Source organism: Ictalurus furcatus, chromosome 9 (genome assembly GCF_023375685.1).
Source record: "Ictalurus furcatus strain D&B chromosome 9, Billie_1.0, whole genome shotgun sequence".
Classification (NCBI taxonomy): domain Eukaryota; kingdom Metazoa; phylum Chordata; class Actinopteri; order Siluriformes; family Ictaluridae; genus Ictalurus; species Ictalurus furcatus.
In genome coordinates, this window is record NC_071263.1 from 19,332,564 (window position 1) to 19,356,109 (window position 23,546).

Here is a 23,546-nt window from a genome sequence, read left to right on the forward strand (position 1 = left end):
ATTTGATGATTGTTTGCAATTCCTGCATTAATTTCACTACTGATGAGACAGGTTGTTACTTTAGGTGTAAAAGTAGTGTGAAACAGATTTACTGCTGGTATACTGTAGCAGGCATGTCATGTCAACCATGTTACAAGCTGAATTGTTATTTTTGCTAGAGCTGCTGAAAATGATGAAATTTAACCTATGGACATAGAGTAAGCACATTTGCCAAACTGTGTTACAGGGCAGATTTCAATCGACGGATTCACCAGATATTTGATTAGTGATGAGAATGGTGTACTACCACCTGAGAAACTGGACCAGAGTGAAGACATGACCTTCCCGCTTTCACACTACTTCATCAACTCCTCTCATAACACCTATCTCACAGGTATGTTCAGTCTTAAGCTCAGTCCACAAAGCAGCCTTTGATTTCTACAGACACCCGTCCATGCACATTTAATCCTATTTTTCTGTCTAGGTTGAAAATTTTTGCTAGAGTAAAAAAAATGGTTCTTAGAAAACAATAATAAAAATATTTCTAACCTGAAATTGTTTGGGTCAGTTAAGGGCACGATGACTTATTGGTTAGCAAGTTTGCCTTGTACCTCCTGGCTTGGGGGTTCAATTCCCACCTCCGCCCTGTGTGTGTAGAGTTTGCATGTTCTCCCTGTGCTTTAGGGGTTTCCTCCCAGACTCCAAAGACATGATTGGCATTTCCAAATTGTTCGTAGTGTGTGAAGGTGTGTGTGATTGTGCCCAGCGATGGGTTGGCACCCTGTCTTGTGCCCAGAGTTCCCTGGGATAGGCTCCAGGCTCCCCATGACCCTGTGTAGGATAAGTAGTATAGAAAATAGATGGACTAGAAGAACTGTAGAATAATGGATACAATATATTCTTTATATTGAATTTTTGAAGCACTTTATTATTTAATTACTTTAAATAAAATGATAACAGGATTCAGTTTCACATTATGCATTATGAAGAAGACAAATCAATCTACCTTATACCAAGACATTTAAGCCCTGATTTACTATGATGACAAATAAAGGGGCTAATTTGCATGTGCAATCTGATCAACTGTGTTCACAGTGAAGTGGGCATGTTGACAGTGATTTATAAAAATGGATATATTATGTTATGTGTAAATTAAGGGGAAGTAATTTTTAAATGATACGCTTTATGTGTTACTTTTAGGCAGTAAGATGTGTTGAAAAACTGTTTAAAATAGGATTTGAAGACAAAATAGTTGTGAACGAGTGTAGCCATGACTATTCTATTCCTAAGTAAAGAAATTATTAAGTAAAGAATTATTTTCAAAAACTGTTTGCATCGGAGGTGCAATTTACCACAGCAATAGTAAGTTGGAAATATAGTTGTAATAAGTCAGAATACATAATACTTTTGACCTACTAAGACATAATTTTGAGAAACCTTAAACTTTAAAATAATGGTTTTCCATCCATCAATTTTTTGTACTGCAGCGAGAATTGAACCCTCAACCTTGGAGGTGTGAGACAAACGTGGTGCTAAATTAGCTTATTTGTTTAGATTCTACCATGCATTTTTCACTTTATGTGAAAACACCCCAAATTGTATATTTATTAAGGCAAACAGGAAAAAAAATTGTTATTTAGCTCATGTGAATGATACATTGTCATGTAGTGAGGTTTTGGACGGATTCAACCACAGTTAAGAACTTTATTGAAGAGCATATAATCCAGAAGGCAAAGCAAAAACAACAACAAAGACAGTCAGAGGTCAGGTGATCAGATAAACAGGTTAGAGCAGGAAAGGCAAAAATCAAGGTCAAGGGTAAAGTAGAATCATAACCAGAATAACAACACAATAGCAAGGCTTGGTAAATGACAGAGACAATAGCAACTGAGTGTATTACTTTGCAGAAACAGTGATTGAACAGTCTTTTATATAGTGTGATGTGATTATGAGTGTGATTGGGAACAGGTGTGTGTGATTAGTCCTCAGGAGAAGGTGACGTGTCTGTGCGTACTTTTGGGAGTTGTAGTCATCAGCCATGTTTGTAGTTTGCGGTGCATTCTGGGAAATGGAATCGCTAGTTTGCCGTGACATGACAGAAAAACAGTTTCAGATGGGGGCTTGAATTGGTGCGCCATCTTGTCTGCCTTTCTTGAGCATGGAGCGATGGCTACCGCACCACCAGAAGAGGGAACAAAGCTCAAGGTGGAGCGACATTCATCATGCAGCTAGAGGGTGAAGAGACGCTCGCCATGAGGCCAAAGTGGGAGGCAAGTCTCGCAGTGAGGCCAAAGGGGGAAGCGAAGTTTTCTGCGAGGCCAGAGGGGGGAGCAAAGTTTTCTGCGAGGCCAGAGGGGGGAACAATGTCCTCCGTGAAGCATGAGGGGGGAACGATGTCCTCCGCTGAGCAAGAAGGGAGAGTGATGTCCTCCACGGAGCAAGAAGGGGGAGCGATGTCTTCCGCGGAGCAAGAAGGGGGATCGACATATAGTACAAAGCAGAGAAAAAAAGCAATGTTTTCAGCAGAACATGGAGGCAGAACGATGTCCTCAGCAGAGCAGCATGGCAGAGTGGAATCCTCAGCCAAGTGGGAAGGTGGAGCAACATCCATAGAGAAGCCTGGCATAATGAGGTCCAAGGTAGAGCAGGGAAACAAATCGGAGCTCTTGGCAACAACGGTAGGAAGAGCAATATCCTCTGCTGAGCAGAGACGCTGAGCAGCATACTCAGCTGTACAGGGATGCTGAGTGGCATCCTCAGTTGAGCAGGGAGGCTGAGCGACATTCTCCATCGACTCTACAGGCTGAATGAAATCCACAGTAGGGGAGGGAGGGTAGTGAAAGATCTTACACATGGCTTGGGAGGTCGTCTCGTCGACCTCCAACAGGAACTTGGCTTGGGAGGTCGCCTCGTTGACCTCTAGCAAAAACATTGCATGGGAGGCCATCTTGTCTACCTCAAACTGGAACTTGGCATGGGAGGTCACCTCATCGACCTCCTGCTGGAGCTCAGCAGATGAAACGCCTCGTGGGTCTCAGGCTGGAGCTCTGGAGATGATGTCCCCACGTTGACCTCTGGCTGGAGCTCTGAAGATGAGGTTGCCACGTTGACCTCCGGCAGAAGCTCTGCAGGTGAGACCACCTCATGGGTCTCAGGCTGGACCTCTGGAGCTTAGGTCGCCATGTTGACCTCTGGCAGGAGCTCTGCATGGGAGACCACCTCATAGGTCTCAGGCTGGAGTTACGGCTGTGGAGGCCACCCGGTCGGCCTGCTCATAATATGTGGTGAATGGCAGATCAGGCTCGCTTGTCAAACTGGTTCCCCCCAAAAGATCATCCAGGTTGGGGGTGTACTCTGGACTCCCAAACTCCTTTATCAATAGTCCCACAAACTGAGTTACATTGTTAAGTCCACTGGATTCTGTACTGGCCAGACACTCCACCCACTGGCAAGCTGGGACAGCGTGTACCCCAGCCACTGCCTCTTGTCTGGCTTGGGGTTTGCCAAGCTCAAAAAATATATTTGGCAGTCGTACAGGAAATGCTCAGTGTGTGTGTACAATGAGTGTGTGTGTACATGTGTATTTTCCAGCGGGGCAGCTAGCAGGAAACTCTTCAGTGGAGATGTACAGGCAGGTGCTGCTGTCTGGCTGTCGCTGTGTGGAACTGGACTGCTGGAAAGGCCGGACAGCTGAAGAGGAACCGGTTATCACCCATGGCTTCACCATGACCTCTGAGATCTCCTTTAAGGTAATACATGTCGTAGACACAATGAACTTTGGACTGTCACTTAGATACATCTTAAACTGATCCAGATGCAACCGGTTTTCTATTGGTTTTACCCCAGAGGGCCTTTAGCTCGGTGGTATCCTATTAACTTAATACTTCTTTTAATGCAATTGCAATGCTAAATGAGTTTCTCACCCTGAAATAAACTGCATTTGGATAGAACTTAAGTGTGTTAGATTTTACATCTCATTCAATGATTATATTCTCCCCTCTAAAACCTATTCATATTCAATCTATTCCTCTTTCAGGAAGTAATCGAGGCTATTGCCGAATGTGCTTTTAAAACGTCTCCTTTTCCCATCATCCTGTCCTTTGAGAATCATGTGGACTCGTGAGTGAAAACACCACACTGCTTGCATGTGACAAGCATCTCTTACCTTTGGCCTTGGAGTGCCAATGTTCTGCACCCACAAAAGCTGAGTGCAACTATGGCAACAAGGAGTAGAATGATTATAGCATAGTCTGTAATGCACAATTTGTTTTCACTTGTCCCTCTTGAAATGCCACACACTGTTGCTGCTCCATTTCTTGCTGTATACAAGAAAATGTGTCATAAATTGTCAGCTCATTATGACACCTTTTAAAGTAGCAACATTTTGTAAAAACCTATGGCATTGCTTGGCTGATAAAATACATTCCTACCTTTGAGAATTTTATATTATTATTTTTTAATCAAAAATATTATTGTGCTTGTAATTACAGTCCAAAACAACAAGCCAAGATGGCAGAATATTGCAGATCGATTTTTGGAGATGCCCTTTTAACTGAGCCACTTGAGAAATATCCGGTTTGTACCTTGGTGTTCAAGATCCTTTTCACACTATTACAGTCATGCACAAAGTCTACAATAAGGACAGCATGTAAGGAAATAGTTTATTCTGTGTATTTTTTAGCTCGAGTCAGGAGTTCCACTGCCCAGTCCACAGGAACTCATAGGGAAGATCCTTATTAAGAACAAAAAGTCTCACCCCAAACCACCCGATGGGAGCACAAAGAAGAAGCTGTCAGAGCAAGCCTCAAACACCAACAGTGACTCCTCCAGTGTGTTTGAGCCATCCTCCCCCAGCGCTGGGCCTGCAGGTAAACTCAACATGCCGTTAAAGGTTTAGTCTTTTTATCTAAAGCATTAGGATGAAGAAAAGAATTACGTAGTGACTTTTAAATCACCACCTGTTTCAGGTGCAAACGTTTTTTGTCCCTATTTGTTATCCTTGTAGTGCCATCTGGTGGGTTGTAAAGTATAGAGATAACTATGCTTATGCAATGCTATTGCTTTTATAGCTTGACATACTATGCTATTACCAGTGGTGTGTATATTAACTATTGGTGGCTTCATTTCAACTTTAGGAGGAACACACTGTTTGTGGGACATAACTTGTGTTTTGTCAGCAAGTGCTGATATAGGCTCTGTATTTTATATATAATATGCTTAAGACTGCTCACCGGTACAGCTCAGCATCATGTTACGGCCATTATAGGGTGTTATACTGTGATTATATTGTTTTGTCCTCTAAGTCCCCACAGTAGTGATGTAAGTGATATAAATTTTGCATGTGTGAAAGTGCATGAATTAAACTTGGACATTTTAGGCACGGTGTCTATTTATTGATCAATGCATAACACAGTTCCACTAACATTACAGTAGTTTCAGGCACTCTCATTAGTAAACAAAGCTATCATTTCTTACCATTGACTTTATGAACGTTTATGAAGCTACCTGGCTTCATTAGTATTTTTAATCAACACGTACCCAACAGTTTTCAGTGCCCCCTTCCACATTGCACATGTTCAAGTTGCATGCAAGTATGATGTACATGTGAGTGTCTACACATGATGCCCTGATGTGCTCGCAGATATGCACTCACAGAAGTTTAAACCAGGCCTTAAGCTTAGGTCTGTAATTTTTTTTTGCCCTAAAACCCTCTTTACTGTTGTTCATTAGCTTCAGCAGAGGTGGAGGCAGATGATGATGAAGATGAAGACGATGATGATGATGACTGTAAGAAGTCAATGGATGAGGTAAGTGAACTTATTTATCACAATTACTGCAAGTCTGACAATTTACCAGCTGATATGTTTGTGTATGAATTCTCTACAGGGCACAGCAGGATGTGAGGCTTTTGCAACTGAAGAAATGTCCACTCTAGTTAATTACATCCAACCCACTAAGTTCCACTCCTTTGAGACTTCAAAAAGTGAGTAGAATTGCTTGTAATGTTGGGCCCAATTATTTGGCCTAATTTGCTACTATGATGCTAAGGCTGATGCCTTTTCCATCATTGTGTTTTCAGAGGTCAACCGCAGTTATCAAATGTCATCATTTGTGGAGACAAAGGCCCTGGAGCAGCTCACCAAGACTCCTGTGGAGTTTGTGGAGTATCTTTTCTATTTAATAAATCCTGCAGTTAAAAGTTACTGCCACTTCTGTTCTATCCTGCTGTAACCCACATGGTATCTGAATAAACATGGTGAGGAATGAGGATAGCTATCTAAATTTTTATACACAACTTGTGGCCCAAATAAGCAGGTATGTGAGAATAGTCAGAACTATAGTAATCGGTTATAATTATAGATAATCATGTTCCTTCCACTGAATATTGCCCTGTGTTATACTGTGAATGTTTAGGATAATAATCTCTTTACTGTACATTGAGGAGTCTGTAACTGTTATAAGAATGCCTTTACATTCTTAACCAAATTCTCTAAGATACAACAAGCTTCAGCTCAGTAGAATCTACCCCAAGGGCACTCGAGTTGACTCCTCCAACTACATGCCTCAAGTGTTCTGGAACGCAGGCTGCCAGCTGGTGGCACTAAACTTTCAGACAATAGGTAAAAGCAATCTATTTCTTAAGTCTTCCTCTGTATATGAACATCATGTCATTAATTTTCCTGGTTGGGGTTGAGGTAGCAACACGTTGAGAAGGTCAGCCCAGACTTCCTATCCCTAGCCACAGATTCCAGCTCCTCCTAGGGGGTCCCTAAATGTTCCAAACTAGATGTGAGATATAATCTTTCCAGCAGGTACAGTTTTAGCAGGATCTGACTTGGGCTATCCTTATTAGGTGCCTGAATCACATCATCTGGCTCCTCTTGGTTTGGAGGAGCAGCAGCTCTACTTCAAGCCTTTCTCAGATTGCGGAGCATCTTACTCTATCATGGAGAGTAAGCCCAGTAACTCTGAGGAGGAACCTCATTTCTGCCACTTGCAGCTTCTGACCATATTCTGTTGGTCACTAGCCACAGCTCATGACCTTGGGTGAGGATATGAACATAGATTGACTGGTAAGCATAGAACTTCACTTGTGAATAAAACCCAATGGTACTTCAAGTCATCCACCAGGGGCAATATCTCTCATCTTACCTAACAGGAACATACCACCCTTTTCTAGGAGCGAACCATGCTCTTAGACTAGGAGATCCCAGCTGCTTTACACTCAACAGGGTTCAAGTGGGTGTTGGTGGTCTACTTCTGACAGTGCCAAGACATCAACATCACCTGTAAAATAACAGGGATGCTACTTCTTCTCCCTGATACTGGACACCTTTCAAAGCTTAACTATGTCCTGATATTTTGTCCATGAAATGTGCAAAAAGGAATGGAGACAAGACACACCCTTGAAGGAGCATGACACCCAACGTAAATAGTTTTGACTTAATGCCAAGGATGTGGACAAAACTATCACTTTTACCAGACAAGACCAGACTGCACGAAGTGAGGACCGAAATACCTCCCACAACAAACTGTTGTGGCACATGATCATAGGCTTTCTCCATATCCACAAAAAAACATGTAGATTGGTTTAGCATACTTCACGCCCCCTTAAAAAAATGTGCAAAGACCACAGTGAAGAGCTGATCCACTGTTCCAGAGTAAAGAGGTCAATACTCCCCCACATTTACTCTGCAGAGCTTGAATCAGGAGAGCCTTCTGTGATCATTATTTGGAAACCAACCACCCCCAATACCTGGCTCCTGGGGTGGGTCCCAGTAACCAAAGGTGGTACCTCCTACTGGGTTTCTGTGCCCGGTGCGTATGTGGGAAGGAGGATTTGTGAGATAGGGAACTTTTTTATGGAGCGCCATGCTTCCCTTTTTCCCTTTTATTTCTCTACAATTGCTTTTCAGTGCTTCCGTTGTCGTGAACACACACAAGCACAAACAGTTCAGCTCAGCTCTTGCTCTCTCATTCACAGGGTTCTCCTGAAAAAAAAAAAACAAAGCACACATAAGTAAACTCACCTTGATCAAAAACACATGAGAATCATTATACATTACCTGCCGCTTCAACCCGCCTCCTCTCTGTCTGCAGCTGACGCTCAACCACGCCCCTACTTCCCCAGCCCCTTCGCCACAACAAGGTTTAGATCCAAGAAGGGGACTTCATTTCATTGTAGTTGAAAAACTGAAAATACATTTGTATGAATGTTCTTTGTGTCTTCTTTTGCTTACCTAGATCTTTCCATGCAGCTGAACTTGGGCATGTATGAGTATAATGGGAAGAGTGGCTACAGGCTTAAACCTGAGTTCATGAGACGACCAGATAAGCACTTTGACCCCTTCACAGAAAGCACTGTGGATGGGATTGTAGCCAATACTTTATCAATAAAGGTTTGTGTCCTATGGACTGGCTTCACACTGCAAGTAAATGTTTGTGACTTCTGTTTAGTGCATATGAGGTCCCTTTGGGAATTTCATAAAATGACTAGTAAATGGCTACATTTTGGGGTTTTTTGCATGGTGTAAGAAGCACTTCTTAATACAAAATACTGAACACCTATATCAACACAACTACTGCAATTTAGTAAACTACTGAAACATTATTACTGATATTGATTGTGTCTGGGTTTAGATAAAAGTAAAACTAAAAAGTAAAAGTTTTACTAGTGTATTATCCAAAAAAAATGATGTTAGGCTTAAGTCCCAGACCATAAAATCATCACAAACTAGGGGTACTGTGTCCTTTTAGAAGTGGGAGTGGGAAGCTGTCAAAACACAAGCATGCGTAATTATTTCAATGTTATCTATATAGTGAGAGATTAGCAAAAATACCTTATTTCTTCTTCTGGCTGTAAATTCCTACAGCAAGACTTTTCTTCTTTTTTTCTTTTATTGTTTTACACAATAGGTTTACTTTGTTTTCCTGAATGCGGCAGAATAATTAAGCCTTCAACATATGGTGTTGTATAAAACTCAAGCAGATTTTACAGCAAGTGAAACAAAATAGAGCCATAATTCTTATTTATTGTGCAGTTCAAGCTTTTCAGTTAATAATACCACTGGCTCACAACTACCACTAAGTCATTGAGTGTGGAGCTTCATTTCTGTTCTTTCTTGTGAATTATTAAATGTATTGTGCAAATGTCTGTATTTGGATTATAAAAATCTGTGTTGAAAGAACACAGGACAAAGAACTAAGTAGCGGCAGGAAACATGTACTGCACATGTGTACTGAATTTTGAAGGTCCTGGTTATATGATCATAGACAGACTCAACATAATGTTGACATCAACATATTTCATATAACCAGGTAACAGATATACTTACAGGATTGCGTGTGTATTATTATATATTATATTATATTGTGAATGCAGTTATTACTGTTTTGACCAATCAGATCATATCAGGACAGTTCCTTACTGACAAGAAAGTAGGGGTGTATGTGGAGATTGACATGTTTGGGCTCCCAGTTGACACGAGACGGAAAGCATTCAAAACAAAGACATCCCAGAACAACGCCATCAACCCTGTGTGGGATGAAGAGCCGATCGTTTTTAAAAAGGTAGAGCACCTCACTCAGAATTGTCACACACAGAATGCGGCTTTAAATGAATCATTTTACTGTCGTTTTCCCTTCTTTTACAGGTGGTTCTACCTACTCTTGCCTCAATGAGAATAGCTGTATTTGAGGAGGGTGGAAAGTTCATAGGTCATCGGTTAATTCCTGTATCAGCCATTCGACCAGGTAGATGTCTGCTTTCTCTGCTAAACCGGATTTATATGTGAGTTATATCCAATTAAATGATGAAAGTGTTCTTACACAAGCTTTATTGTTGTTACAGGTTACCGGTATATTGGACTGAGAAATGAGAAAAACCAGTCACTCACTCTTCCTGCTCTATTTGTGTATATTGAAGTGAAAGATTACGTGCCAGACACTTTTGCAGGTAAGTAGTATCAAATTATCACATAATAATTACCTGCCCTTTTTCTTCACCCTATTGTTCGAATGTGAAATTCCATCATGATCACAGTGCCACAGGTTTTAGCAGTGCAGGACTGAGCTAAAGGTGTGATTCAGAAACTGTGAAATGCAGAGACTAACGGGACTTGTACTTCCTGTTCAGCACATGTGACTTTACTTCAGATGTTTTATGCCGTTGGGGCCTACAGGTGCAATTGGCTCTAGCCTTTTCAACAGCATTTAACGCTTTTGTTATGAGGAGCGCTCAGTCCTCCACAGAAGTCGCCAGTGACGTCAGAGCCGAGACAGATAACATTCTTGTGAGACAGCAGGGGAAAAAATTGCAATGCCATTGTGGATTCAAATAATGATGAATTGACAGTCTGGATGAAATTTGCCATGCTTGTGATGACTGACTGTGTGTTTCTTATTGGAACAGATGTCATAGAGGCCCTGTCTAACCCCATTAGATACGTCAACTTAATGGAGCAGCGATCCAAGCAGCTGGCTGCTCTGACATTAGAAGAAGGGGAGGAGGAGAAAGATGCCAAAGAGGTGGGGCCTGTGTATGACTGAATCTTGTTACATCCAGATTTACACAGTTCACTCCAGGTTCACCTCAGTGCTCATGTGGCTTAACAGAATAATATGAGTGGAATTAATGTTCTGAATTTACCGTACATTTTTATCTTTTTTGAAACATTTGAAATCAGGACTGTAATGCAAATTATTATAATGAAGTTAAGATTGGACTGATATAATACTTTTGTATATGAATATTTTTTGGTAAATTGAACAGCCTTCGAAAGACACACCTTATCTTTGACCCTTGTATTTACATTTACACATTGTAAAACCGGATAAGTTCATTTAATGCAAAACATTTGAGGAAACTAATTACCTCAAAATTTTTAAGTTGATAAATCAATTTCTTTAAGCCAAATACACTTCAATATAACCTTAACCCTAAGTCTGAGTTAAATTTTTGTTATATTTAAGTGTATTTGGCTTAAAGAAATTGATTTATCAACATATAAATTTTGAGGTAATTAATTTCCTCAGATTTTTTGAGTGAAATGAACTATCCGGTTTTACAGTACAGACATTACAATATCGCTTATGAAATTTTAACATATCTTAATATTCACTTGAAACACCACTTGCTCTGTCTGGTTTGTTTTCTTTTATCCACATTTGCTCCTAAAATTGTGTTAACTGTTGCCGTTTCTTAACTACTAATATCTGATACTGACTTAGTTATTGGTGAATTAACAAAATGGTCAGTGATTGTCACAATGATTTTAGTAAATAAAAAGGGCTTTTTTATCAGTTACAGATTATGACATCTTGTTTTCCCTCATTTTCTTCCCAATTTGGTCATCTGCCAATTCCCACCCACTATCTCTCCACTGTCGTATGACAGCTACCAACCGAGAAGGGTAACGGCTAACACATGCTTCCTGTGAGATATGTGAATCCATTTGCCAACCACATCCTTCAGAAATGCTGCTCATGCTACGTCACAGGGCAGAGTAACACATTTGTATCTCTTCCACATACAGAAGCACCCTCTTCTGCATACATAACTCACAGATGCCTACAAATGGCTACTCACTGTGATCGAAAGGGGAAGGAAAGTATGCCATCTCTCCCTCTCTGAGAGCACAGTCAATTGTGCTCCCTAGGCCATTGGTGTCTGTGGCGTCATCTGGATTTTAACTCGCAATTTCCTGATGAAAGGGTGAATGCTTCTCTGTTGCATCACTCCCCCCTAAACCTTCCCAGATTAGACAGTTGGGGGTTTTTTTTTTTTACTTTTTTTGTTTTTTGAAACACATGATTTCTAATGTGGAACATTATTCTGAATGACAAGATTGCATTTAAGAAAAACTCACTGAAAAACAGAGGACCCCTCAAAATCAATCCTCTGTTGTTTTCAACATTGTTTTCATCTTCATCTACTCTTGTTTGTCAGACTGACTCGGGTGTTGAGCAGGCTTCAGAGGCAAAGAGTGAGCCCAAACCTGCACCTGTGGAGAATGGCCTGAGTCACACTCTGAGTGTAACGCCGAAACCAGCGTCACAGCTCAATACACAGCCCCAGTCTACAGGTAAGAGCACCAAATTTATGTTCATATAATTTAGTGCTAGATTGCTTTTTTATTTCTGGGGTTTTCGATTTCAAAATGACATAAATATTAAACAAATATTGCTTCTAGTGCTGGAGAGTGAAAATGGTTATTTTGTATATTCACAAAACTTATCTGTACAGGTGTTTGTGTGTTTTAGGGTCAGCTAAATCTGCAGCAAAGACTGAAGATCTTATACACAGTGTCCTCACTGGTCAGTCACTGTTTATACTACACACCACAATGACTGTAAAACATTCCTAATTGCATTCAATGTATAGTTCTATAAGACAAGAATAATACAATTAGTTTATCACAAGGAATCTTGCCTGAACCCCTATGATGTCTTCTTTTTTTCTAATCAACTTGTTAACACTTGTTTTCCCGTAAGACTAATAAATCTGTATTTTTATTATTTTTTTAAATAACTGTCCAGACAATAAAAACTATTTAATGACTGTATGTTCTCCTTCAAGGCTAATGAAGAACTTTATGAACTTTGTCCCATCTTAGAGATAGAAGCGCACACATTAGAGGAGCTGAAGCAGCAGAAGGTTTTTGTCAGGGAGCAGAGAAGACATTATAAAGAAATGAAGGAGCTGGTGAAGAAACATCACAAAAAAACCACAGAACTGATCAAGGAGCATACCGCCAAATACAACGAATTCCAGCATGACTACCTCCGCAGAAGAGCTGTGCTGCAGAAATCTGCAAAACGAGATGGTAAGAAGAGGTAGGTCTACATTCTCTGCTCAAGATTCCTTCTTAAAAGTGCAAATGTGTTTATACTCTATAGCTGGGAGGTGGATGGACTTGAGATTTGAGCTCTGTTCCTCAGATGTCTGTCCTCCAGTCCAGAGCATGGTGCCTCGTTTTTTGAGCAGGAGCTGGCAACTCTGGACCAGGAGAGTGGACAAAAACTGGCTGAGCTCAAGGAACAGCAGCAGCAGCAGCTCCTGAATCTGCGGCAGGAACAGTATTACAGCGAGAAGTACCTGAAAAAAGAACACATTAAGCAGGTAGAGTGAATGGCTACTATCTCGTACAGTCGAAAATTTCATAGCACAATTTTTATTTATACGCCACAGGCTTAAGTTAAATCTCTTATCTATAAATAAATGTATATATTGAAACACAATTTTGTCATATATATATATATATATATATATATATATATATATATATACATATTCCACAGCTAATGGAGAAACTAACCCTGCTAGCTGAGGAGAGTCAAAGCAACCAAATGAAGAAACTGAAAGACTTGTGTGAAAAGTAAGCTTGATATGAATAAAACATAAAAACGATGCCTCTCGTTTAGTCCCAGCATGGGCCTTATTGATGTCTTAATGTCCACAGAGAAAAGAAAGAACTGAAAAAGAGAATGGACAAGAAAAGGCAGGAGAAGCTGAATGAAGCCAAATCAAAAGAGAAACACTTGACAGAGGAGTAAGTAGAGATTTTGAGTTGACTCTTGGAAAAAACAACACAAAAAGGCAATTCCGAAGTAAATATAAGGTCATTGTACCTAGAGAGATAGTGTCCTGTAGATGGCAGTGAAAGACAAAATGTGTCCTAAAATCAGTCAAGAGTTGATTCACGTTCCTCTATTTTACAAATGATTCTTATAACTGCTGCCTCATATCAAATTTTGAATAAATTGTGTAGCATTGTGAAACTGTGAAACACCATACCAGACATGTGACAGACATCACCAGATTAATAGATTGCCCAACTTTTAAAATATCAAATATCTGTGCTTTTAGGGAAAAGCTGGAGATCAACAGGTCGTATGTTAATGAAGTGGTACAACACATTAAAAGGGTAAGAGGTATTCTGTCACACAGAGGTGTTTGTGAGTACATGACCAAAAACAGTTGACATGCCTTTAACCTGATTTGTTTCTATTGTTTATATTCTTTGGCCAGCTGGAAGATGCTCAAACCAAAAGACATGAAAAGCTTGCCGAGAACCATAAGAACATTCTTCAACAAATCGCTGAAGAAAAACCTAAGGTATGCACATCATTTTCGATCTATAGGCATGTATTTAGCTTGAGCCTGTACTTCCAGATTTGTATAACTTTTGATGCAAAATGCGTGGTGAGTGATTTTAGTTAGGGCACGTTTTGTAATATTTGGTGCAGTTCTCTCTATCAACAAAATAGCTACACAGAGAAGAGAAACATCGGCCTCTGTGACACCCCAGGTTTTGTAAACATGCCTGAAGATAAATAGTGTGGATCAACAACATCCAACCAATCAAGACAAAGATGTATCAGTTCTCTTCAGGGCTTCTGTGTGTGTGTCCGTGCGTGTGTGTGTATTGAAAGGAACACCAAACAAAAGTGCTGTTTTTGTTTGAATTTTAAGTTTCAAAACAGCTAGCTTCAGCGAACGTCCACCAAAATAACTGATTATACTTCTAATGTCACCTAAATAGAAGACAAAAAGGCCTCCTTTGTAACTTGTTCAGTGCCTCACAGCAGCTGCTGTTATGTATTGTTACAGCACATTCGGCATTTGTTGCATTATGAGACTGTAGATGTGTACATACATTATAGCCATTATGGGGGAAATAAGTTCACCACTGATGTCATGTCTTCAGTTTTCTATGAGTGAAAGGAGTGCACTGGATTTTTCTTTAACTATCCCAAAACCACAATATTACAGTTATACAAAATGACTAGACCAACAGCATGCAGTACGAAGTTAAAATTATACCACCAGACCTGTTAAATAACATTAAACATTAAATAGCAAATTAATAAATAACATTAAATAAGGAATAAAGAACGGGGCCCAAAAAACATGTCCAAAAATGTTTTATTATTCTTATACTACAGCAATTTTCCAGTGATTAAATTTTTTATATTTAAATAATGACAATTTTTTAAATACTTTTATATATATATTTTATGTTCTGTAACTCACTCACACCTGCCCTGCTTTTATCTCTTTCTTGACATTAATAAGACAAAATGCAGCTAGCTACAGAAAACCAAAAGGCAGGAAGTCTTCTGTCCTGGTGAAACATTAAAGAAAAAGCTTTACCTCTGACAGTTACAAAGCATTGTCACTGGGGACTCCTTTCATAAGTGTTGTTTTCACCATACCAGTGATTAGATGTTTTACTTGTTTTACAGTGTTATATGTTATAAATAACAACACTGTTTTTAAACTTATTTATCATTAGACTTAGGTTATGTGGAGCATGTGCCATACAAGTCCTTGTAAATTAGTTGTTCTATAGAAACTGTAATATATTAGAATGAGAGCATTAATATAAACCTATCACTTGAATTGCAGTTGAGGTTATTGTCAGATCTGAAGTTATGGAATAATTAATCAACACCTTCTGATCAATTAGATTTGAGAATTCCTTAGCACAAGATATAAATAAATTACGTACAGACACAATTCATGATGTACAGCCTGACAAGATTGAATAATTAAGTATAGTATCATGAAGTGGCAGTGCAATTTATATAATTATAGGATATAACATGGTAGTGCAATTTATGTAACGATGCAAAATCACAAATCATATCCTTCAAATAACTGTATGATGACATGTATAACATGATAAGAACATAAGGCAACTACAATTTCTTCCGTGATGAGATGTCCAAAAGGTCCAGGCTCAAAGTTCAGTGCATGAGTTTTTGTATAGTGAGAAAGATGTTAGAAATTGTAGAAATTGTTACAATATAATAAGTGCCAGAGTCTCAGATAGGTAGTTCAGGAGCTGCACTTCTGTATTCTGTACATGTATCTCTTTCCCTAGGGTCCTGTAGGTCTCAGTGCACCCACAAGCGCATCTGTTCCCAGTGCTGCCAAATTATGACATTAAGAATGAACAAATTGCTTTGTCTTTGAAACGTAGCTCAGAAATATCAGTAAACTGTATATATCCAGGTGTGTGATTTGTTGGCACATCTGTAAGTCAAGCTGGATAATTTATACACCTGAATTATATTTACACATTGACAAATCTATAATGTCTTGGATCCCCATTGGTCCACGATAGTTCTCATACAACGTTCACCAGTAGGTCTAGCCTAGGCTGCAAGGCTGAAAAGAACATTTGGAATACAAAAATAAAGATCGGTATTAGTCAGGTGAAAGAGATGTGGCAGCACAATGCACTTTGCTGACACTATAAATGTCACCTAATATTTAGAATGATAATAGCAAAAAAAATAATAATAAAAAAAATCACATAATGATGACTAGCCACTTATCAACAATTAGTTGACAGTGCAAGCCACTGACATCGATCTGTCTCTGTAACATACATGCATAGGCGCACTGAGTTATTCCATTTGAGAGTATCTGGAACATCTTTGAAATAATTTTAGATAGTCTTAGTAAGGAAATGCCATCCATCCATCCATTTTCCGTACTGCTTATCCTACAGGGACATTCACATATCCATTCACACACTATGGACAATTTGGAAATGCCAGTCAGCCTACAGTGCATGTCTTTGGACTAGCGGAGGAAACCGGAGTACCCAGAGCAAACCCCTGAAGCACAGGGAGCACATGCAAATTTGCACAAACAGGGAGGCAGGAATCGAACCCTCATCCCTGGAAATGCGAGGCAAACGTCCTCACCACTAAGCCACCATGCCACCCAATATTATTATTATTATTATTATTATTATTATTATTAAATTGATGGATGGATTATTATTTTTATACATAGTGTCACCTGGTGTTTTTTTCCAGGCCACCTTATATACTGATCTATACTGTAGCATACTAACATCTCTATGCAGATCACAGTGTGATGTCTGATGCTGCTCTTGTGTGCCAACATTTTAACAAGAAGTACTTCATAATGTTAATTATTTACGACAACTGATTTCATTAACACTTCATAATGGTTTCATCTGGCAAACAGTTCACCCTCTCAAACGCTGATTCTATAAAAAGCTGTATTATCGGCTTGACACGTTTATTGTGACCTTTACCAGATTGTAAAGTTTGTGATTAGGGTGTCAGCTTGGGAGAGATCATTTTGATTCATGCTTTATTGCGTAAATGTTAGGTCAAGTGTAAATGCTGCGAAAGGCCATTGGCATTTTCTGTGGAATTGCTTTAACACTGTGTAGATATTGAGTTTGTAATGGATATGATCTGTTCGCAGCTTCAGAACGAACTGGATCAGGAGTATCAGGACAAGTTTCGTCGGCTGCCCGTGGAGATTCAGGAGTTTGTGCAGGAAACCACTAAGCGAAAGACTGACGGGAGTGATCAGGAGTCCCTGCCTTCTTCTAACACATTGGAGAAACTCAGCCATAAGGGAGCGCAGTCTGAGGACGATATGGAGGACGAGAGGAAAGATTAAGAGAGTGAAGCATTAAGAATTCCACCGTGCTACAGGCACTCTTCCTAATTCATTTTGCCATTGGTAATTGTTTTTTTTGTTTGGTTTTTTTTTGGTTTTTTTTTGGGATTTGACATCTTTGTCATTAATGCGTTTTGGAGAATGTCTGTGGGTGGAGGGTAAAAAGATAACAGGCAAGAAATCACTTAGAGCACTTGAACCACACGAACCTGTTATGTATGATGTGCACGGTTTACCGATTTTTCATGCTACTTATAATCACATTTTTGAGTCAAATTAAATTAACATGATATTCACATTTGTTGTAGTTAATATGGTGTGTTCTACACAACTCATGATCCTAATCACATATTTATGGCCAGTAAGTAACCAGTTGTAAGAACAGGAACCATATATATATATATATATATATATATATATATATATATATATATATATATATATATATATATATATATATATATATATATATATACACATATATATATATATATATATATATATATATATATATATATAATTTCTCTTTCAGAGGGTTTTGAAGAAGACACTGTACCTGAAATTAATTTATAATAATATAATTTTATTTGCAAGCACAGGTGGCTTGCAGATGTAAATTCATTATTTTGCTAAATTTGATGCTGATCTTGTTTGTTTTATTCATCTAGACCGATTAAGTAGAGCAGAGTATAAAATTTGTACTAAGTGGGTCCAGTACAGGACAGTAACAGTTTATCAGAAATGCATGAATAGGGTGCATTCAGCAGTTTGTGCAATTTGTAAATCTGCAAATTTGTAGCTTGTTATGTGATGTAATGTGTTTTTTTTTTTTTTTACATAGTACAAAATGTCTTTATGAGCAGATAGATTTAACAATATGTTATTTCTAATTATTTTTCATTAATTTTATTAAGAGGTCATTTTAAGACAAATTATTTTGCATTCCTTTTCTATTTCATTATAGTATGCGTAATCATAATAACTTTTTTTTTGCTAAGTATATACTTATATAGTAGAATAACCTATTTACTGAAGTAATGAAGTAAAGAAATTGATATCTTAATGCAGAAGGGATGGAAATAGTATCAGAAATATGGAAATGCACTTTGGATTTCATGAGGTATTGGTATTATTATGCAATCTTTTTACTTGAGTGAGATACTTTCAGTATGTGTCCATTTCATTGGTTCACTGTAGGATTTGAAGCATGGGGTCAGTGATGCCAAGTGAAGTATCGTGATGATTCTTTTCCAGAATATGCTTCCCCATACTTCCCCTGTTGGTTTCTCAGTGTTAAGCTCTGATTAAAGCACGTCTGTCACTTTCACTCTCTATTTATGTAGATTTGTAACATTTAGGTTAGATCTAGATTTTAAGTTAAGTGGTGACTTAATTCTTACATTCATGTAAATGTGTTAATTATATTCATGCTTTGTATTTATTGCAATATATGATTCCTATGGACCACTAAAATAAAGTGCCAAACAATTGTCTACCACTGACAGGTCCAACATGAGCCCTTGAAATATGAAACAGAATATAATTACATCCATTCGATCTCTTGACTGACACCTATTCATAATGTATAGGATGATCTAGTTTCATTTTTAAACTTTTCATTAGAAGCAATGCAATATATTAAAGCCATGGCAAAATCCATGGTAGTATTGCTGCATCTATAAATGCTATCAAACAAGTATTAAAATTAGATTTTCACACATACTAGTTGTAAATAATATTCTGTGTGATTACACATAAGAGCCATTTTATTGAATTACATTGTATATTTTTTTTAACACAAGATGGCTCTGTGCTGTTGTTTTCTTTTGACCAAACTCTTTTTTGCAATGTAAGATTACTTGAAATACTTTTATGACTGGATCGTTTTGAAGTGACGTTCTGTGCCTTTGAATGTTTTCTGTGTTAGATGTGGAATGTAAAAAAGTGTTGATGTATAGAGCCCTTCTTTTTGTATCAACTGTGCACGCACTTTTAAAATGTTTATACTAAAGATTTACTTTGGAATTGTTTAAATGTCAAACTATTGACAGTGTATGCTATTGAGTGCCACTTTATTTATTTCAAACATTAATTCCATTCAACAAACAGACATAGATTAGAGAAAAAATATCTACAAACATTTGATTTCATCAAACTGTATTATTGGTACTACAGTATCTGCATCTTTAAAAGATGAGTAATGTTGAATGTAAGTTGTGCTTGTGCTGTGCAATGGTTTTAATAAAACTTTTTTGTGAAATGTGGAACTGAAATGTGGAGTGCAAAAACTGACTAAGTAATTTTTTTTTTTTGTTTATGTTTAGTATACAATGATCTCTTCTATAACAATGAACTGAAATCCAAATGATTGAAAACCTGATAGAAAACCTATCAAGCCACACAGACAGTAACCGATCAAACCAGCAACCCTGGAGCTGTGAGATGGCAATGCTACCTGCTTTGCCACTGTGGTATCTGCTATAGAGTAGTTTCAGTAATGAACTAGGTTCCTGAAAATGTGACTGACCTAACTAAATCATTTATTTAAAACATTGTTCAAAAACACTCTCAAACACTTCTTGGCCTTTGATGGGCCCTTGTGCAAGGCCCTTAACCTTCAACTGCATAGTTGTATAAAAAATGAGATAAATGTTAGTCACTCTGGATAAAGGCCCCTGCCATAATGCCATAAATGTAATAAATGTCAACCCTGGTCCCACATGCCGAGGTATTGATCTCAACAGGAATGAGAATAGCTTAGAGGTAAACAGATATAGTCATAGTCACTCACAATATCTAGTAAGACATTCATCCATGAGACTTCACACTACAATTCTGTAGTTGTGTCCCAAATGACATACTATACACTATACTCTTATACTATGCACTATACACTCTGCCGTCTAGTGTATGAATTCTAGAAGGGTAGTATCATCTCAAATGGCACACTTTCGGTATTGTACTAACAGGAGGTATATGCTGTTTCACTAGCATTGGCGAAATAACCAAAGAGATAACAAAAATTAATTGGTACATTTTTCTGTTTATGTTAACGTTTCCCTTAATGCCCAACAAGACCACAGTCACCGTCAGACGGAGGCGTAATTGTCTTCGCAGGCAAATTTTGCTTGCACAATTTAAAATCAACATAGTAAATTGTGGTTATGGCTATGACTGCTGACAATGTAAACATATTTTTTTTTCCATTCAGCATCTGAGCTTGATATAGCCCTTCCCAATCTGCTATGTAAGGAAAGCTGCGACCTTTGAGTGCATGAAGTGTCCGTCATGACACACTTGGTTTTTATTTTTTGGCTGAATGAGTGCTGGGAACTTAAAGTGCACTTTGTTTTTTGGGGGGTTTTCAGTGTGAACACTATAATCACACTATTTATACTACAAAATGGCGTAGAATAGTTAATACGTGTGCGATTTGGGACGCACTATGTGTGTTCTCTCAAGGCCCTGGTGCCAGTAAGAACCTTGGATCTTATCCCTGGGAACAATAGGCTTGTTACAACTGACGATAGTATCAGTAACCTGCGATAGATTCCATCTATAGTGGTGGCTATTAAGTTGGATGATTTAAAGGTCTGGAAAAAGTGGTGTCTGCAGCTTTAAAATATATTGTGCTGTAATTCCTAATAATGGTTAAATGAAGATTCGAGCCGAAGAGCTTTAGTTTGTTATACAGAACAATAAGGGAGAAAAAGTTGTTCTTCCGTTTAATGTTAAACTGAATACAAAAAAGTTTAAATTGACCCTCCAGAGGGCGCCAAAACCTCACTACCAGACCTGCTCGGGTCTATAATGTGTGCGCATGCGCAGTATTGTCGCACGGTTGCCAGGTGATACCGGTTGCAGTTTCGCGCACGACACTTCACTAAGAAATGGATTTAGTTTTGCAATATGTTTTCTAGTTCTTATATCTTACATAGCGTAACAAAGTTAGTCTGTGTTCAGTGCACTTTTCAACTTAACGTTTACAGTGGAATTTAAAGATTTAAATTGTATTTTATTATGTGTATCATATTGTCTTTCATTATTCAAAACATTAAATCATATAACCATATCATTTGATGTATTTTTTTAATGTTTAGTTCCAGTTTCAGTTGCTATAGTTCAGCAGGTTTTGGTGTAGGGTAGTTGGTGTTTTAAATTTTTGATTCATGTACCCTGTTGTAACATTGAGCACGACCGTGGCCCTGGAAAAGAGTATAGTTAAAGAGGTCCTCAGTACAAAGAAACCCCCACATCATTTATCTGGAGCTGATGATATTGTGGTTGGCCCTTGGGCATTTTTGCTTCCTCGTTAGGGTTATCACATCCTTATCAGGACGGACCACAGTGGTGTCATACAAAAACATGCAGAACAGACACCTTCTCTCACTATTTTTAAACTGTTACTTACTTTTGACACAGAGCAGTCTTCACCTGCTGTCCCTCCTGGCAACTTATGTTTCGGGCCACCTCAATCTGGGACCAGACCTTATCTCCAGGGATGGCTGTCTGGTAACAGAATGGTGGCTCCACCCTCAGGGGGTGAAACAGATATGGGATTGGTTTGAAAGATTTATCCTTTCTCATCCAGAGAAAACATGCACTGCCTACTAGTTTTTATCTCTAATGGATCGCAGATTGATGCACTAGGACACATGTGGACAAAACGTCTCTTGTATGCATTTCCTCTACTATAGCTGATCCCTCTCACATTGAACAAGGTGCATCTGGAGAGGCCGTCTCTCATTCTGAGGCCTGTGCGATGGCTGGGAAAATCATGGTATGCAGAAATAATGAGTTCCCTTCCAAGGGAGCAGTGGAGACTTCAGCTGTGCATAGACCTCCTCTCAGGCCTCTGTCTCAGCAGGAGGTCAGTTGGTTCACCTGGAGCTGTGGTGCCTGCAAACCGAATGGTCAATTTCCCAAGAAAATATCACAGCGCCTGGCCAGCAAAAATAACAGGAATGAGTGGGATTGGTCAAACTTTGGTCAAGCTAAACCTTCTGCGGGAGTGGGTGGGATTGGTCAAGGTAAACCTTCTGTGGGAATGGGTGGGATTGGTCAAGCTAAACCTTCTGCGGGAGTGGGTGGGATTGATCAAGTTAAACCTTCTGTGGGAGTGGGTGGGATTGGTCAAGTTAAACCTTCTGTGGGAGTGGGTGGGATTGGTCAAGTTAAACCTTCTGCGGGAGTGGGTGGGATTGGTCAAGTTAAACCTTCTGCGGGAGTGGGTGGGATTGGTCAAGTTAAACCTTATTTGGGAGTGGGTGGGATTGGTCAAGCTAAACCTGCTGAAGTGGGTGGGATTGGTCAAGCTAAACCTTCTTCAGGATCATTTGGGATTGGTCAAACTTTCTGTGGAAGCAAATGCAATTGGTCAAGCATTATGCAACAGCAGGTGGGATTGGTCAAACTTTCTGGGAGACATGTTGGATTGGTCAGTAATGTCTGCAGAGGCAGGTGGCATTGATCGCAATAAAAAAAATACTGCACAAACTTCTAAAGCACACTTTTTAAGTTACTATTATTCTATACACTGAATAGAGAATTTCGAATTGTTTTTATTATTGCTATCCAGCAGTAAGACTATCATATTTGTGTGTGTGTGTGTGGTACATCACTTACGTTATTATTTCCGTTTTCTAGTGGAAGAGTGCATTAAATTCTAAAGCTTTTACCTTATTGAAAGTCAAGTAGTAGCTACTGTAAAGCACAACAGTAAATAACTATAAAGTTGGTTTTATATGGGACATTCGCTGCACATTCTCTTCTATTTCTCAAGAAATAAACACACCAAAAGGACAAAATGTGTATTTGCTTACTCTGGAATGGACAGAGAACAAAATATAACGGAATATATATATATATAATTTACTCTCGTTAAAGCCCGCGGAAGCTAATCTTTAGGAAACGCAAGCCATCCGCGCTTAATATTAATGGCGTCAGTAAGGGACCGTCTAAAAATTGCATGACCTGGACAACTGTACAAGATTCTTCCAAGATTATAGTCGTCTACTTCATATGATATCTAACTTATTGCAATGTTAGGATACAGTATGGATTCAGTATTTGTTTACTTTTTTATAGTTTATACTTTTATTAATGATTATTA

The 23,546-nt window shown here is 38.7% G+C and overlaps 1 protein-coding gene across 1 annotated transcript in view; it reads left to right on the forward strand.

Annotated features, from left to right (window-relative positions):
- The window catches only part of LOC128612233 (1-phosphatidylinositol 4,5-bisphosphate phosphodiesterase beta-1), a 42,154-nt gene extending 24,334 nt beyond the window's left edge, over nucleotides 1-17,820 (forward strand). The window contains exons 11-33 of the mRNA XM_053632170.1: nucleotides 227-373; nucleotides 3,571-3,728; nucleotides 4,016-4,098; nucleotides 4,470-4,554; nucleotides 4,661-4,847; nucleotides 5,710-5,786; nucleotides 5,866-5,962; nucleotides 6,059-6,143; nucleotides 6,475-6,599; nucleotides 8,224-8,378; nucleotides 9,385-9,549; nucleotides 9,633-9,732; nucleotides 9,830-9,934; nucleotides 10,391-10,506; nucleotides 11,927-12,062; nucleotides 12,241-12,294; nucleotides 12,594-12,813; nucleotides 12,919-13,099; nucleotides 13,279-13,355; nucleotides 13,440-13,529; nucleotides 13,847-13,904; nucleotides 14,009-14,095; nucleotides 17,234-17,820. Coding sequence (XP_053488145.1) covers nucleotides 227-373; nucleotides 3,571-3,728; nucleotides 4,016-4,098; nucleotides 4,470-4,554; nucleotides 4,661-4,847; nucleotides 5,710-5,786; nucleotides 5,866-5,962; nucleotides 6,059-6,143; nucleotides 6,475-6,599; nucleotides 8,224-8,378; nucleotides 9,385-9,549; nucleotides 9,633-9,732; nucleotides 9,830-9,934; nucleotides 10,391-10,506; nucleotides 11,927-12,062; nucleotides 12,241-12,294; nucleotides 12,594-12,813; nucleotides 12,919-13,099; nucleotides 13,279-13,355; nucleotides 13,440-13,529; nucleotides 13,847-13,904; nucleotides 14,009-14,095; nucleotides 17,234-17,434 — 2,789 coding nt within the window. The 3' untranslated portion in view covers nucleotides 17,435-17,820. The remainder of the gene's footprint in view (nucleotides 1-226; nucleotides 374-3,570; nucleotides 3,729-4,015; nucleotides 4,099-4,469; nucleotides 4,555-4,660; nucleotides 4,848-5,709; nucleotides 5,787-5,865; nucleotides 5,963-6,058; nucleotides 6,144-6,474; nucleotides 6,600-8,223; nucleotides 8,379-9,384; nucleotides 9,550-9,632; nucleotides 9,733-9,829; nucleotides 9,935-10,390; nucleotides 10,507-11,926; nucleotides 12,063-12,240; nucleotides 12,295-12,593; nucleotides 12,814-12,918; nucleotides 13,100-13,278; nucleotides 13,356-13,439; nucleotides 13,530-13,846; nucleotides 13,905-14,008; nucleotides 14,096-17,233) is intronic.
- The last annotated feature ends 5,726 nt before the right edge of the window (nucleotides 17,821-23,546 follow it).